This window comes from Phaseolus vulgaris, chromosome 4, assembly GCF_051622355.1.
Source record: "Phaseolus vulgaris cultivar YP4 chromosome 4, ASM5162235v1, whole genome shotgun sequence".
Lineage (NCBI taxonomy): Eukaryota > Viridiplantae > Streptophyta > Magnoliopsida > Fabales > Fabaceae > Phaseolus > Phaseolus vulgaris.
In genome coordinates this window covers 48,313,760-48,331,339 of record NC_143501.1, presented here as the reverse complement: position 1 = coordinate 48,331,339, position 17,580 = coordinate 48,313,760, and the positions used below count along the sequence as shown (strand labels likewise).

The window sequence follows — 17,580 nt, the reverse complement described above, 5'->3', positions numbered from 1 at the left end:
ATAGGTTTCGAAACTTTCATAAAATACCATGGATTTTAGGGCACGCGCATGACCTAGTAAGCGCAACACAACAATAACAACAAGTATAATGGAGGTGTATTGTGATTGATAAACCGCTAACATGTGCTAAGTCTTTTAGTTCATATAGCTTGCTATTCCAACTACAATGTATGTTAAGTTCATCTATCTAAGATTGGTTCATATAACTTGTAATGCCAACTCTGATGCATTACATCTTATATGAACTCGAGATTTTCTTCTTTATTTCTTTGTCTCTATGATTTATCTTTTGCAATATGTGGGGGATTGTAGTAAAACTGTATGAACGGATATTGCAAAAGGAAAATAGGTTGTGCTAAGAAAACCTTGGAAATCATCGATTTTTCTAGTGTCATTGGAGGGGATATCGGAACATGCAGCGAATACTGGATCTGCTCTGAGGTTGACGTGTGATGTTGCCCTTCTCCACCTAGAATCATGGCTGCACAACCCGGAAGGTTCATGCTATTCCTTTTCTTTGTGTTCCTTCTTTCCTGCGATCTTTCCCACATTTTCGATGGTCTCTTTCGTTTCCAAAGGTCAACATTTGGGACAATTCCGTTTTCTTGGCCGTTGGATATGGAGTAGTTTTATATTTTTGTTGTGGACTGTTGCTTTTCCTTTATCTATAAACATGTGCTCCCCTTTGCTCCAAAATCACATATCATTCATGGCTTCCCCTCTTTCTCTTCACTCTTTTATTCTTTTCTTTTACTTTATATTTTTTTGGGTTTTGGATTCTTACTCTAAGAGGAATTTACCTCTTATTGTATCTTGGAGGACTTATATAATACACATAAATCTTTAGGAATAGAAATTAACATTATTCTTGTTTTAAAGCTTTATTTCCTACATCTTTAACCTATAAGGAAAAGAAGCAAAAGTAACCAACATAGTTTGTTCCATGATTCTTTGAATGATGGAGAGACCCGGGTCGTGTTTGGGGAAAAGAGAAAGGTATTTTGTTTGGGAGTGAAGAAAGTAAGAGGAAAGAAGAAGGAAGTTGTTTCGTGGGAGGAGTGTGTTGAGAAGATCTTCTATTATAGCTTTGATTTGTGGGAGAGAGGGAAATGAGAAGAAGTAGGATAATGGATAACATCCACACCACACTCACCCTCTCTTTCTTCCTTTTCATCGCTTTCCCACACTCCCACTCTCAACTACCGCCACGGCCACCGCTACCACCACCGCCACCGCTTTGTGCTCAACAGTCATACGAATGCAAAATAAGCGTGTCCGCCATCCTGGATTATTTCTGGGAAGAGAGTCCAGCGTCTCAGTGTAACGGCGGCCACCAATCATCCCTGCTCAGCTGCTATGCTAGTTATGCATATCAAAATTTCACGGTGAAGGATATCGACTACACCTCTTACACCATGACAGTGGTGCCAACAGACACTGTCTATGTTTGTGATTATTTTATTTACGATTACTTGAACAACACTCTGTTACAGTATTACGCTTCAGTACACCACGTGACCTTATTCTCCGATTGTCCTCATCACATCCCGAATTTCCCTTCAAAACGCAACTTTAAGTGCTGGAATAGTATGCGTTATTTTGAGGAGGGATGGGAGGATGATCTGGTGAAGGAATACCCACTGCTTAAGGATTGCAAGGAGCGTTTGAGCCTGCCCACGGCGGCTCCTCTGGATCAATATGATGATAGTGATGATGGAGCTGGAGTTCTGCAACAAGCTTTGAATCATGGGTTTCGGGTCCACTATGGCGTTCCTCCATTTTGCAGAAGATGCAACGAAAGTAACGGAAGTTGCTGGACCGATGGTTATGGTAAAGATGTAGTTTCATGCGAATACTATTGCTCAGATCAACACCACTGTTCTGCTCCCAAAACTAACAAAACTAATGGTATGTCTTCTATCTTCTCTATTCTTACTCCCATCCTCAATATATATTTCCATCTCCACCACCCACTTACCAATCAACACTTCATTTTTCATTTTCTTATAGCAATTCCTTTTCTTTTACAAGTCATCATCTTCCTTTTACCATTTTCTTTTACCTTCGCTTCATACACCCAAAAACCACAACACACTCCAATCACGTCAATTTCAGTTGGATTCTTGTTTATTAGTGTCCTGGGACACTTATGAAAACAATTACTTCACACTAAAAAAAAATTACTACACCTATCAAATAACTTAATAAATTAACATTTTAATTTAAAATACTAATGTATATTTTTATAATGGATTGTCAAATTAATGTTTTTACGTGTCAAAGTATTTTTTTTTTCTTTTACCATTTTCTATAAATTCTGGCATCAAATTTAATTGTCTTAATTGATTTTCAATTTTATCCAATCTATAAATTAACATCTTTAGTTTTCATTTTGCTCAAGTTAATTCTTATTTTTATTTTTTTATAAACACACACCTAAAAATTTAATTTTACAGTAGTTGTTTCTTAAAGTATATAATTTTTTTTTATAAACAAACTCCTTTATGTTAAATATTTAAGCATTAATTGGTTCAAAATTAAAATTTGGAATATTTATTTATATATGGGATAAAGTTAAGATCAATCAAGACAAAATTAAGTTTTAGGACATTTTTATTTATAAAAAAGTAAAGTCTATAAACTTAAATTAATGTTTTCCCCCCTGCTATGGCTAGCTTACACATATTTACTGAAGAAAATAACTGGGAGGTTTCAGTTACTTGCCTTTGTTGACCAGACTTTGTTGACTTCACATTTTTGCTGGTCTTGATGTTTCTCTCTCTTGGTCCCTACAACTATTAGGTACTTGCTTCTTTATGTTCTCACTTATCACAACAAGGTGTTTTAAAAAATAATTAAAAACTTAATAAAACCATTTCTTAAATTAGAACTCAATTGAAAAAATTTAAATTTATAAAATATTTTAAAAATTAATTAAGTCAAATAAATAGAAAAAATTAAAAATAGATAAGAAATAAAGCTAAATATTTAATTATTTGGTGCAGTAAAAATATATAAAAGAATAAAAAATATTTTAAAAGTTATATAATCTGAATGATTTGATAAAAAAATTGACAAAGAATACGTCTCATCATCTTTAACATTAATTTTCCTTCTTTTTCTCATTTAACAAAATTAAATATATCACTCCACCGTCTTTCTCAATTTCTAGCAAATAATTCATTCATTATCTCTTCTTGATTATTTGTGTTATTTTTGTGTGTTTGCAAAATTAGATATTTTTTGTATTAAGATTGATTTTAAACTTTAGTGAAATATATTTAAATATGTTATTATAAAATATATTGTATTTTTTATCCATTAAATGTTATCTTCAATTATTTTAAGTCAACATCTGTTATAACTCAGAATAATTCTTCAACGTAACCCTCTAAGAATTCGCTCTTTGCTCATCTACTTTTGCAGGCAAATTGGAAAAAAGGAAGAAGCTCATTATTTTAGGTAATAAATATAAATTTTCTTTCATACTTTCCCATAATCCTACTTCCTTGAATATTCATGCAATATATATACTATTGTTTTGTGCTTCTCTCTTATCTCTTCATGATTTTATGCATGTCATAATCATGGAAAAGATATACACAAAAGTACACATTGCTGTAAAACTATTTTCATGTATCAGTTATCTGATCAATTTAAAGTGTTTAATAGTTTCCACAAAATATTTTTTTACTGATTTCTAATAAATTTTCACGTAGTTGGAAAACTAAAAGTTTGTTTAAATTTAAATTCACTATTCATGACTCTTCTTTTATTTATACTTGAGAATACAAGAAGATTAGAGAATGAAATGTTAACGTTTCTCATATGCTAACAGGTGTTGCAGGTTCAGCAATTGCAGGAGTTTTAATATCAGTTTCAATTCTATGTGCAAGATATAAGTCATCAACCTGGCTAGCGAGTTTTGGTCTAATTCCAAAAAGTAATCAAAATATTGAAGCATTTCTTAAAATTCACGACTCTCTAGCTCTAAAAAGATATAAATTATCACAGATAAAACAAATGACCAAGAACTTCAAAGAGAAGTTGGGACAAGGTGGCTTTGGTACTGTCTACAAAGGTAAGTTATTCAATGGTAGTCCTATTGCTGTAAAGATGTTGAGTGCATCGAAAGAAAATGGTGAAGAATTTATCAATGAGGTTGCTAGCATTATTAGAACTTCTCATGTTAACGTGGTCTCGCTTCTTGGATTTTGTTTGGAAGGTCGTAAGAGAGCTCTCATCTATGAATTTATGTCCAATGGTTCCCTTGACAAATTCATTTATAGAAAAAGTTGTGAAGTCGTTTCATCTTTGAGTTGGGATATTATATATCAAATTGCAAGGGACATAGCTCGAGGGTTAGAATACTTGCACAAGGGATGCAATACTCGAATTGTTCACTTTGACATAAAACCACATAACATTCTTCTGGATGAGAATTTCTATGCAAAGATATCAGATTTTGGATTGGCAAAACTGTGTCCTAGGAATGAAAGTATTGTTTCCTTGTCAGATGCTAGAGGAACAATGGGGTATGTAGCTCCAGAAATGTGGAGTAGAAATCTTGGAAGAGCTTCACATAAGTCTGATGTTTATAGTTATGGAATGATGTTGTTAGAGATGGTGGGAGGAAGGAAGAACATTAATGCTGAAGCTAGTCATACAAGTGAGATATACTTTCCACACTGGGCATACAATAAGCTTGAGTTGGAGAATGATTTGAGACCAGATATGGTGATGACAACAGAAGAAAATGAGATTGCAAAGAGGTTGACCATAGTGGGTTTATGGTGCATTCAAACATTTCCTAATGATAGACCTACAATGAGCAACGTGATAGATATGTTGGAAGGCACCATAGATTCCCTACAAATCCCACCCAAACCTTTGCTTTCTTCTCCCACTAGATCAATTTCAGAATATTCTATTTCCTGAAATTAAGTTCACTTGCATATTTTCAAAAATTTCCAATTTATAAGTTTGACCATACGGATAGTTCGTATGTAACTTTGGCACCATGAAGTAAAATAAAATTTATAATGGATGGGATTCAAAACCAAGTTCCCTCAATAACGAAAGAAACTTTATCCACTACACCAAACAAATTCTTTAGTATTATTATGATTTTTATTATACTTATTATTATTATTATTATTATTATTATTATTATTATTATTACTAATATGAATAATATGAATAATCTATAACTATATATAAAGGGAATTCCCCTCTTAACTTTTTTTTCTTTTTACATAAATTGTTTCTCTATTTTACCCTCATTTTAATATTTATTTTATTATATTATTTTGGATATTTCAGTCATTTTTGAAAATTCTTGAGTATATTTTCATTTTCCATTATTACTGAGCGGTTACAGAGGAGTGGTTTTCAGCAGTTATATCCACTTCCTTATAAGGAGTAGTTTTCACCATTTACGTCCAAAGAAAAAAAAATGCTCATAAATTTTGACACATCTTGAACCCTCTTCCTTCACGTTCCATGTTCTTCTCCTACTCTCACCTGTCTCAGTTCCTCTTTAATCACCACTGTACAACAGCAACAACAACCACCATTACTTCCTCATTCTTACACTTCCCAAGTTCGAAGCAGAGACGCGTCTCATTTTATAAGGCAACTAAGAGGAGAGGAAGCCAATGAGAGATTCAGGACGCAAGGAGGCACCGCGAGTTCGACATGAAAGCAATCAAATTGAAACCACAAATACTCACCAAAGAGTTCAACAGTGTCCCTCGGAGTCAGAGAACACCTAAAGTTAAAGATAAAGGAGAACCCAAAGAGAGAGGAACTACGGGAACAAGTGGTTGCAAGTTCTATTGCTTTCTTAATTTTTTTTTTTATATTTTTGTATGAAAATGTTTATTCAAGGAAGATTTAAGTTTTTATTTACCATTCAATTCTCTCTCAATTTTGGTTTAATTTGACCGATTTCCTTGACACTGCACTCCAAAAGTACACACCTAACAAAGCAATGAAAGATTTTTGAGTTTTTTTTTTCTTTTATATGAATTTGTTGGATCCTGAATTATTTTTGGCAAGTTATTTTGTTTTCATGTCAGATTTATGTATTTAGTAGTGTTCTTCGAAATCTTAGTGATCAATCAAGCCACCAAAGATATTGTAAAAAAATTAATAATGGATATTTGCATTGACATTGTTTGTTGATCCAATTTTTTTAAACCTTAATCTTAATCTTGATAACCTTACAAAGTTCAACATTACACTCAAGTTAAATCAAAATTTATTAAATAATAAATTTATTCTAGTGGTTAATACATTTTTAGTTACCAAAAGGATTTGGGTTCGAATCCTGCCTAATAGTTGTCTTGACATAGGTGAGTCACAAATTTAAGAAAATTGGACAGTTTAAAAACAGGAGGCCAATAATCTGATAAGTTGTGGCCAAATAACAAACATCGGTTTTCCATTCTGGGGAAAGAACTGCCCAAAAGAGTGTTGCCACTCTCTGATGCAACTCATGCGAAAATGAGAAAATCTTCATAACCATTAAGGATGTCCAGTACGAGGTTTTGGAAGCCAACCCAGAAACCCATACTTTGAAAATCACTAGAGAAGATTACTTGTGGTGAGATGGATAGAAGGTGTTGAAGAATGTGAGAAGTGTAAAAGATCAGGTGGAGTATGCCGTATTGAAGAGTCTTCACAGCAAACAAAATGTTACTGCAGAGATGGACCTTGTCCTAATTTCTCACCAGATATCCAAGCATCTTCAGGTACGTCTAAGTTCATTCCGAATTAACTTTTCTGCTGTGTTTGACGAGGAAATTAAGTTAATTTTGGGATCAAATGTTCATCTATTGAGAACATGTCACTTAATTTTGTCTTAATACATATCCTTTGAAGTTTGAACTGTGATTTAGTTCCAGTACAATCATCAGCCTAATATGAAGTTTATTTTATCATGTGAGTATAGTCTTGATTTGCACAAAATTTCTGAAAAATGATTCTGTAATAGTTTTTTCCTGAAATTCCACCCAAGAATCTCCACTGAATTTAGGACAAAACGAGCTAGGTTTCAGGTCAAACGGATGAGTATTTACCCACGAAAAAAAATCAAACAGCTTCACACACAAACGAACCTTCCTTTCAGCCCTCGCAGTGATGAATAAAAAATTTATTGCCAATCTTGTGGGACGAATCAAGGGCTCAAATCTCAGCCAAAACTCAATAGACACAGTGACGAATGTCTGGTAAAAATTTCAGACCAAAATACCCAAGGAGTAAGGCGTAGTACGTCCCAGACCGAGAGGGAACAAAACTGGTTTTCCGAAAACAAAACGTCTTGGCTTTTCTTCCCCGTATCTTCTTTGTGTGATTTGTTTATGGACGTGCCTCCTTACCTGGGTGCAAACAACATATGAAAGTGCTTGTGTGAATTTTTTCAGCACAATACGGACGCGGAATGAAATTGCAAAAATTAGGCCGTAATTTCACAAGTTTCGGTAGAGGATAACCTGGTTTGCACAAAATTTCTGAATAATTCTCCCAAAATAGTTTTTTCCTGAAATACGACCTAATAATCTCAACTGAATTTGGGACAAAACGCGACAGGTTTCAGGTCAAACGGATGAGTATTCACCCACGAAAAAAATTAAACAGCTTCACACACAAACAAACATTCCTTTCAACGCTGCAGTGATGAATTAAAACTTTTTTTGCCAAACTTGTGAGACGAATATGGGGCTTAAATATCAGCCAAAACTCAATAGAAACAGTGACGAATGACTGGTAAAAATTTCAGACCAAAATACCCAAGGAGTAAGGTATAGTAAGTTCCAGAGCGAGAGTGAACAAAACTTGTTTTCCGAAAACAAAACGTCCTGGCTTTTCTTCCCGTATCTTCTTTTTGTAATTTGTTTATGGATGTGTCTCCTTACCTGGGTGCAAACAACATATGAAAGTAGTTATGTGAATTTTTTTCAGCGTGATACGGCCTCGGAATGAAATTACAGAAATTAGGCCGAAATTTCACAAGTTTCGGTAGAGGATAGCCTTGGTTTGCACAAAATTTTCTGAAAAATTCTCCCAGAATAGTTTTTATCTTGAAATTCCACCCAAGAATCTCCACTGAATTGGGACAAAACGCGACAGGTTTCATGTCAAACGGATTAGTATTCACCCACGAAAAAAATCAAACAACTTCACACACAAACGAACCTTCCTTTGTGCCCTTGGTAGTGATGAATAAAAAATTTATTGTCAATCTTGTGGGACGAATCTGGGGCTAAAATCTCAGCCAAATCTCAATAGTCACAGTGACAAATGTCTGGTAAAAAATTATGACCAAATTACCCAAGGAGTAAGGCGTAGTAAGTCCCAGAGCGAGAGTGAACAAAACTGGTTTTCCGAAAACAAAACGTCCTGGCTTTTCTTCCCCGTATCTTCTTTTTGTGATTTGTTAATTGATGTGACACCTTACCTGGGTGCAAACAACATATGAAAGTGCTTGTGTGAATTTTTTCAGCACAATACGGACCCGGAATGAAATTGCAAAAATTAGGCCGTAATTTCACAAGTTTCGATAGAGGAGCCTTGGTTTGCACAAAATTTCTGAAAAATTCTCCGGGAATAGTTTTTTCCTTAAATTCCACCAAAAAATATCCACTGAATTTGGGACAAAACGCGACAGGTTTCAGGTCAAACGGATGAGTATTCACCCACGAAAAAATGAAACAGCTTCACATACAAAAAAACCATCTTTTCAGCCCTGGCAGTGAAAAATAAAAAATTTATTGCCAATCTTGTGAGACGAATAAGGGGCTCAAAGCAAAAACTCAATAGACACAGTGACAAATGTCTAGTAAAAATTTCAGACCAAAATACCCAAGGAGTAAGGCGTAGTAAGTCCTAGAGCGAGAGTGAACAAAACTGGTTTTCCGAAAACAAAACATCCTGACTTTTCTTCCCCGTATCTTCTTTTTGTGATTTGTTAATGGATGTGACACCTTACCTGGGTGCAAACAACATATGAAAGTGCTTGTGTGAATTTTTCAGCACAATACGGACCCGGAATGAAATTGCAAAAATTAGGCCGTAATTTCACAAGTTTCGGTAGAGGATAGCCTTGGTTTGCACAAAATTTCTGAAAAATTCTCCCGGAATAGTTTTTTCCTGATATTCCAGTAGAAAATCTCCACTGAATTTGGGACAAAACGCGACAGGTTTCAGGTCAAACGGATGAGTATTCACCTACTAAAAAAATCAAACAGCTTCACACACAAGCGAACCTTCCTTTCAATCATGGCAGTGATGAATAAAAAATTTATTTCCAATCTTGTGGGAAAAATCTGGATCTCAAATCTTAGCCAAAACTCAATAGAAACAGTGATGAATGTCTGGTAAAAGCATACCAAAATACCCAAGGAGTAAGGCGTAGTAAGTCCCAGACTGAGAGTGAACAAAACTGGTTTTCCAAAAAAAAAACGTCCTAGCTTTTTTTTCCCCGTATCTTCTTTTTGTGATTTGTTTATGGATGTGCCTCCTTACCTGGGTGAAAACAACATATGAAAGCACTTGTGTGACTTTTTCCGCGCAATACGGACCTGGAATGAAATTTAAAAAATTAGGCAGGAATTTCACAAGTTTCGGTAGAGGATAGCCTTGGTTTGCACAAAACTTCTGAAAAATTCTTCTAGAATAGTTTTTTTCCTGAAATTCCACCAAGGAATCTCCACTGAATTTGGGACAAAACGCGACAGGTTCAGGTCAAACGGATGAGTTTTCACCCACGAAAAAAATCAAACAGCAGCACACACAAACAAACCTTCCTTTCAGCCCTGACATTGATGAATAAAAAAATTATTTCCTATTTTGTGGGACGAATCTGGGGCTCCAATCTCAGCCAAAACTCAATAGACATAGTGACAAATGTCTGGTAAAAATTTCAGATCAAAATACCCAAGCAGTAAGGTGTAGTAAGTCCCAGACTGAGAGTGAAGAAAAGTGGTTTTCCGAAAACAAAACGTCCTGGCATTTCTTCCTCATATCTTCTTTTTGTGATTTGTTTATGGACGTGGCTCCTTACCTGGGTGCAAACAACATATGAAAGTATTTGTGTGCACTTTTTCAACGCAATACGGACCCGTAATGAAATTGCAGAAATTAGGCCGAATTCTCAGAAGTTTCGGTAGAGTATAACCTTGGTTTGCACAAAATTTTTGAAAAATTCTCCCAGAATAGTTTTTTCCTGAAATTCCACCCAAGAATCTTCACTAAATTTCGGACAAAATGCGACAGTTTTCAGGTCAAACGGATGAGTATTCACCCACGAAAAAAATCAGAAAGCTTCACACACAAACGAACCTTCCTTTCAGCTCTGGCAGTGATGAATAAAAAATTTATTTCTAATCTTGTGGGTGAAATTTGGAGCTCAAATCTCAGCCAAAAGTCAATAGAGATAGTGACGAATGTTGGTAACAATTTCAGATCAAAATACCCAAGGAGTAAGGCGTAGTAAGTCTTAGACCTAGAGTGAAAAAACTTGTTTTCCGAAAACAAAACGTCCTGGCTTTTCTTCCCCGTATCTTCATTTTGTGATTTGTTTATGGACATGCCTCCTTACCTGGGTTCAAACAACATACGAAAGTACTTGTGTGAATTTTTTTTCAGCGCGATACGAACCAGGAATGAAATTGCAAAAATTAGGCCGAATTTTCACAAGTTCTGGAAGAGGTTAGTTTTGAAAAAAATTCTCCCAGAATAGTTTTTTCCTAAAATCCCACCCAAGAATCTCCACTGAATTTGGGACAAAACACGACAGATTTCAGGTCAAACGGATGAGTATTCACCCACGAAAAAAATCAAACTGCTTCACACACAAACGAACCTTCCTTTCAGCCCTGGCATCGATGAATAAAAAATTTATTGTCAATCTTGTGAGACGAATCTGGGACTCAAATCTCAGCCAAAACTCAATAGACACAGTGACGAATTTCTGGTAAAAATTTCGGATCAAAATACTCAAGGAGTAAGGCGTAGTAAGTTCCAGACCGAGAGTGAACAAGACTGGTTTTCCAAAAACAAAACGTCCTGGCTTTTCTTCCCCGTATCTTCTTTTTGTATTTTGTTTGTGGATGTGCCTCGTTACCTTGGTTGAAAAAACATATGAAAGTACTTGTGTGTATTTTTTCAGCATAATATGGACCTGGAATGAAATTGCAAAAATTAGGCCGGAATTTCACAAGTTTCGGTAGAGTATAGCCTTGGTTTGCACAAAATTTCTGAAAAATTCTACCGAAATGGTTTTTTCCTGAAATTCCTCTAAAGTATCTCCACTGAATTTAGGACAAAATGTGACAAGTTTCAGGTCAAACGGATGAGTATTCACACACTAAAAAAATCAAACAGCTTCACACACAAACGAACCTTCCTTTCAGCCCTTGAAGTGATGAATAATAAATTTATTGCCCATCTTGTGGGACGAATCTGGGTCTCAAATCTCAACTAAAACACAATCGTTTTTTTCCTAAAATTCCACCCAAGAATCTCCCTTAATTTGGGACAAAACGCAACAGGTTTCATATCAAACGTATGAATATTCACCCACGAAAAAAATCAAACAGCTTCGCATCATAAAGAACCTTCCTTTTAGCCCTGACAGTGATGAATAATAACTTTATTGTTAATCTTGCGGGACGAATCTGGAGCTCAAATCTCAGCCAAAACTCAATAGACACAGTGACGAATGTCTGGTAAAAATTTCATACCAAAATACCCAAGGAGTAAGGCGTAGTAAGTCCCAGACCGAGAGTGAACAAAACTGGTTTTCCGAAAACAAAACATCCTGGCTTTTCTTCCCCGTATCTTCTTTTTGTGATTTTTTTATGGACGAACCTCCAAACCTGGGTGCAAACAACTTATGAAAGTACTTGTGTGAATTTTTTCAGCTTAATACGGACCCGGAAAGAAAATGCAGAAATTAGGCTGGAATTTCACAAGTTTCGCCTTGGTTTGCACAAAATTTCTGAAAAATTCTCCCGAAATAGTTTTTTCCTTAAATTACACCCAAGAATATCCACTTAATTTGGGAATAAACGCGACATGTTTTAGGACAAACCGGTGAGTCTTCACCCACGAAAAAAATCAAACAGCTTCATACACAAACGAAACTTCCTTTTAGCCCTGGCAGTGATGAATAAAAAATTTATTGTCAATCTTGTGGGTCGAATCTGGAGCTTAAATCTCAGCCAAAACTCGATAGAAACAGTGACGAATGTCTGGTAAAAATTTCATACCAAAATACCCAAGGAGTAAGGTGTAGTACATCCCAAACCGAGACTGAACAAAACTGGATTTCTGAAAACAAAACATTCTGGCTTTTCTTCCCCATATCTTCTTTTTGTGATTTGTTTATGGATGTGCCTCCTTCCATGAGTGCAAAAAACATATGAAAGTACTTGTGTGAATTTTTTTAGTGCAAAACGGATCCGGCATTAATTCGCAGAAATGAGGCCGGAATTTCACAAGTTTCGGTAAAGAATAGCCTTGGTTTGCCCAAAATTTCTGAGAAATTCTCCTAGAATAGTTTTTTCTTGAAATTTCACCCATCAATTTCCACTGAATTTAGGACAAAATGCGAAAGGTTTCAAGTCATACGGGTGAGTATTCACCCACGAAAAAAATGAAAAAGCTTCACACACAAACGAACCTTCCTTCATCCTTGGTAGTGATGAATAAAAACATTATTTCCAATCTTGTGGGACGAATCTGGGGCTCAAATCTCAGGAAAAACTCAAAAGACACAGTGACGAATGTCTGGTAAAAATTTCAAACCAAAATACACAAGGAGTAAGGCGTAGTAACTCTAAGACCGAGAGTGAACAAAACTGGATTTCCAAAAACAAAACGTCCTGACTTTTCTTCCCCGTATCTTCTTTTTGTGATTTGTTTATGGACGTGCCTCCTTACCTGGGTGCAAACAACATATGAAAGTACTTGTGTGAATTTTTTCAGCGCAATACAGACCCAGAATGAAATTGCAGAAATTAGGTCGGAATTTAACATGTTTCGGTCTTGGTTTGCAAAATATTTCTGGAAAATTCTCCCATAATATTTTTTCCATAAATTCCTCCCAAGAATCTGCTCTGAATTTGGGACAAAACGCGACAGGTTTCAGGTCAAACGGGTGAGTATTCACCCACGAAAAAAATCAAACAGCTTCACACACAAACGAACATTCCTTTGAGCCCTACCAGTGATGAATAAAAAATTTATTGCCAATCTTGTGGGACGAATCTGGGGCTAAAATTTCAGCCAAAACTCAATAGACACAGTGACGAATGTCTGGTAAAAATTTCAGACCAAAATACCCAAGGAGTAAGGTGTAGTAAGTCCCAAACCGAGAGTGAACAAAACTGGATTTCTGAAAACAAAAAGTCCGGGCTTTACTTCCCCGTATCTTCTTTTTGTGATTTGTTTATGGACGTGCCTCTTTACCTGGGTGCAAACAACGTATTAAAGTACTTGTGTGAATTTTTTCAGCTAAATACGGACCTGGAATGAAATTGCAGAAATTAGGCCAGAATTTCACAAGTTTCGGTAGAGGATAGCCTTGGTTTGCACAAAATTTCTGAAAAATTCTACCAGAATAGTTTTTTCCTTAAATTACACCCAAGAATATCCACTGAATTTGGGACAAAACCCGACAGGTTTCATGTCAAACGGGTGAGTATTCACCCACGAAAAAAAATCAAACAGCTTCACACACAAACGAACATTCCTTTCAGCCCTGACAGTGATGAATAAAAAATTTATTGTCAATCTTATGCAACGAATATGGGGCTCAAATATCAGCCAAAACTCAATAGACACAGTGACGAATGTCTGGTAAAAATTTCATACCAAAATAACCTAGGAGTAAGGCGCAGTTAGTACCAGATTGAGAGTGAACAAAACTGGATTTCCGTAAACAAAACGTCTTGGATTTTCTTCCCCGTATCTTCTTTTTGTTATTTATTTATGGACGTGCCTCCTTACCTGGGTGCAAACAACATATGAAAGTACTTGTGTGGATTTTTTCATCTCAATACGGACCCGAAATGAAATTGCAGAAATTAGACTGGAATTTCACATGTTTCAGTCTTGGTTTGCACAAAATTTCTGAAAAATTCTCCCACAATAGTTTTTTCCTGAAATTCCACCCAAGAATCTCTACTGAATTTGGGACAAAATGCGACAGGTTTCAGGTCAAACGGGTGAGTATTCACCCACGAAAAAAATCAAACAACTTCACACACAAACGAACATTCCATTCAGCCCTGGCAGTGATGAATAAAAAATTTATTGCAAATCTTGTGGGATGAATCTGGGGCTCAAATCTCAGCCAAAACTCAATAGACACAGTGAAGAATGTCGGGGAAAAAGTTCAAACCAAAATACCCAAGGAGTAAGGCGTAGTAAGTCCTAGACCGAGAGTGAACAAAACTGGATTTCCGAAAACAAAACGTCCTGGCTTTTCTTCCCCGTATCTTCTTTTTGTGATTTGTTTATGGACGTGCCTCCTTACCTGGGTGCAAACAACATATTAAAGTACTTGTGTGAATTGTTTAAGCTAAATACGGACCTGGAATGAAATTGCAGAAATTAGGCCGGAATTTCACAAGTTTCGGTAGAGGATAGTCTTGGTTTGCACGAAATTTCTGAAAAATTCTACCAGAATAGTTTTTTCCTTAAATTCCACCCAAGAATCTCCACTGAATTTGGGACTAAACGCGACAGGTTTCAGGTCAAATGGGTGAGTATTCACCCACGAAAAAAATTGAACAGCTTCACACACAAACGAACATTTCTTTAAGCCCTGGCAGTGATGAATAAAAAATTTATTGCCAATCTTGTGGGACGAATCTGGGGCTCTAATCTCAGCCAAAATTCAATAGACACAGTGACGAATGTCTGCTAAAAATTTCATACCAAAATACCCAAGGAGTAAGGCGTAGTAAGTCCCAGAGCGAGAGTGAACAAAACTGGTTTTCCGAAAACAAAACGTCCTGACTTTTCTTCCCCGTATCTTCTTTTGTGATTTGTTAATGGATGTGACACCTTACCTGGGTGCAAACAACATATGAAAGTACTTGTGTGAATTTTTTCAGCGCAATACGAACCCGGAATGAAATTGCAGAAATTAGGCCATAATTTCACAAGTTTCGGTATCCTTGGTTTACACAAAATTTCTGAAAAATTCTTCCAGAATAGTTTTTTCTGAAATTCCACCCAAGAATCTCCACTAAATTTGGGACAAAACGCGACAGGTTTAAGGTCAAACAGGTGATGAATAAAAAAATTTATTGTCAATCTTGTGGGAAAAATCTAGGACTCAAATCTCAACCAAAACTCAATAGACACAGTGACGAATGTCTGATAAAAATTTCAGACCAAAATACTCAAGGAGTAAGGCGTAGTAAGTCCCAGACCGAGATATGTTTGGTTTAATGATGTTGGAAAAATAGAACAAATTCTTCCTCTTTCTTATAGATACAAAATCAACACCTGCGAAAATAATAAGCAGATAAAAAAAATTGAACAAAATAGAATAATGATACCGAGAATTTTTATCATGGAAAAACCTTCTCAACTTAAGAAATAAAATCTCATGGGACCTAGTCCAGACAATGTCTCCATTATTACAATAGTTGTTTCTGTTATTTTGTGTGGATAATACTCAATCTCACCTAACAAAGATGAAATACAACTTCTTTCTAACCTTTCACTAGGATTTCTAATCTCGTACTAATGTAGATATCAATTCTCTCTGTTTCCCAGTTGCTTGTTTGTCTCTTCATCAGAAATTCTCTTAAAATAAAAAAATGAAAAAAACTTCTTTATAAAGAAATAGTGAATAATTAATACTCATTACATTTTAAAAAAAAATTATAATTTCAAAACTTTTGAAATAATAATAAAAATATATTTAATGCAACAATTATCTAGTGCATTAGAATAAAATAAGGAGGATTCCTAATCTTACCCCTTAGTCGTAGGTAATGTATTGTTTCACACTCATCTTGAGGCCGTTAGGGGAATAAAGTTCCAAATTGACGTATTTGAAAATTGTAGAGAAAATGAAAGGAAAGAGGAAGGTATGAGAGGGAATGGAAAAGATATATCTTGTGTTGACTAATTCTTGTATCACCAGATTGAGAAAACATTAAAAATGAATGATCTGCCACTAATTCTTGTGTTGACTATTACTATTCTATTAATTTACTATATACATTTCCTCAAAATCTGATAAGTTATATCAATTTTTTAAAGTATGCATCTTGACTAATTATGCTACTTGGAAGTCTGAACTAGCATATGACCAAAAAAACTAATAATAGTTAGACTTAGCCTTTTTTTAAAAATTGATAATTAAACTTAAAATTCTTCATCTAGGTAATATAATCTTTTTTGTAGTTGTAAAGTCAAAATTGATGATTATGTATTTAGATTGTTTTCTTTTAAATTCTTGTATTCTCTTTATTTTTTTTTAAATGTCGTAGTTTTCAAGATTTTTATTTCTATATAGTTTTTCATTTTTAAATTTCAATACCACGTTAATTACTCTTTCTTATTTATATCCTTATTCTTATAATTTTCATGTAATATTTTATTAATTTAAATATATACAATTATTATTATGTACAAAAAGAAAAAATAAAATAAAAGTTTTATAATTTTTTTATTAAAATCAATAACATTTGTCACATTTCTTAATTTAATTTGTGGATGTTAGAAGATTCTTTTCATCCTTATTTATTATTTATGGGTTGTATAAAGAAAGAAATGTTCTTTGTTAAAGATAAGAAAGTGATAGATATATTAGAAAGATCTATCAATAGGTGACTCTGCACACAGTAAAAACACACTCTTAATATATAAATAAAATAATATTTTAATTATTTTCATTTTAATCTAGAAGAAGTTTTTGTATTTGGGATGAGACTTTCCTAAAAAGTCTCATTTAATTATTTTAATTTATTCTGAAAAAAAAAATTAATTAAAAAAATTATAATATTATTATAAAGGGTTGTTGAATAGTGTTATTTAGCGTGCGTAGTATTAACAAAACTTTTTCCTTATCAGTCAAAACTCAATCATGAATTTAATATCGCATTTTACTTAGAATCTTAAAACATTAAATTTCTATAATATATTCTAAATATATGTTTATGCATCACACCATTAAACCTTTACATATTTTGAAATACTTTCAATATAAGGGGTTTTTATATTTCACTTCAAAGAATTAATAATATGAATGATCTATCATACATAATCTAAAATATTAAGATATCAAATTATTTAGAAGTACTGCATGTGATATTTTCTATTCATATTTGCAATGTCAATATTCTTCTCTCTATAATAAAGAGTAAATAACATATTTTATATGTTCCTTTTTAATGTCACATTTCGAATATTTTTATTTCTGTTTGACTCATATTTTGAAAGTTTAAGACAACATTAAATATTCTTTTATCATTTATATCTTTTTCACTCCCTTAATATTTAATTAATTTACATATATGTATTTATTATGATGTAGAAATAAAAATAATA

At 34.2% G+C, this 17,580-nt stretch overlaps 1 protein-coding gene across 1 annotated transcript; it reads left to right on the top strand.

The window, feature by feature from the left end:
* The first annotated feature begins 964 nt into the window (after positions 1 to 964).
* Positions 965 to 5,059, top strand: LOC150028148 (LEAF RUST 10 DISEASE-RESISTANCE LOCUS RECEPTOR-LIKE PROTEIN KINASE-like 2.5). Its single transcript, XM_090301629.1, has 3 exons — positions 965 to 1,908; positions 3,427 to 3,462; positions 3,839 to 5,059. The coding sequence occupies exons 1-3, from the start codon at positions 1,110 to 1,112 to the stop codon at positions 4,936 to 4,938; spliced, it is 1,935 nt and encodes a 644-aa protein (XP_090157755.1). The 5' UTR covers positions 965 to 1,109; the 3' UTR covers positions 4,939 to 5,059.
* The last annotated feature ends 12,521 nt before the right edge of the window (positions 5,060 to 17,580 follow it).

Bases quoted from the DNA above. Each gene is read 5' to 3' on its own strand.
- LOC150028148 (XM_090301629.1), top strand. From the start codon at position 1,110: ATGAGAAGAAGTAGGATAATGGATAACATCCACACCACACTCACCCTC. The intron at 1,909-3,426 runs GTATGTCTTCTA...CTACTTTTGCAG, and splicing joins CAAAACTAACAAAACTAATG to GCAAATTGGAAAAAAGGAAG. The intron at 3,463-3,838 runs GTAATAAATATA...ATATGCTAACAG, and splicing joins GAAGAAGCTCATTATTTTAG to GTGTTGCAGGTTCAGCAATT.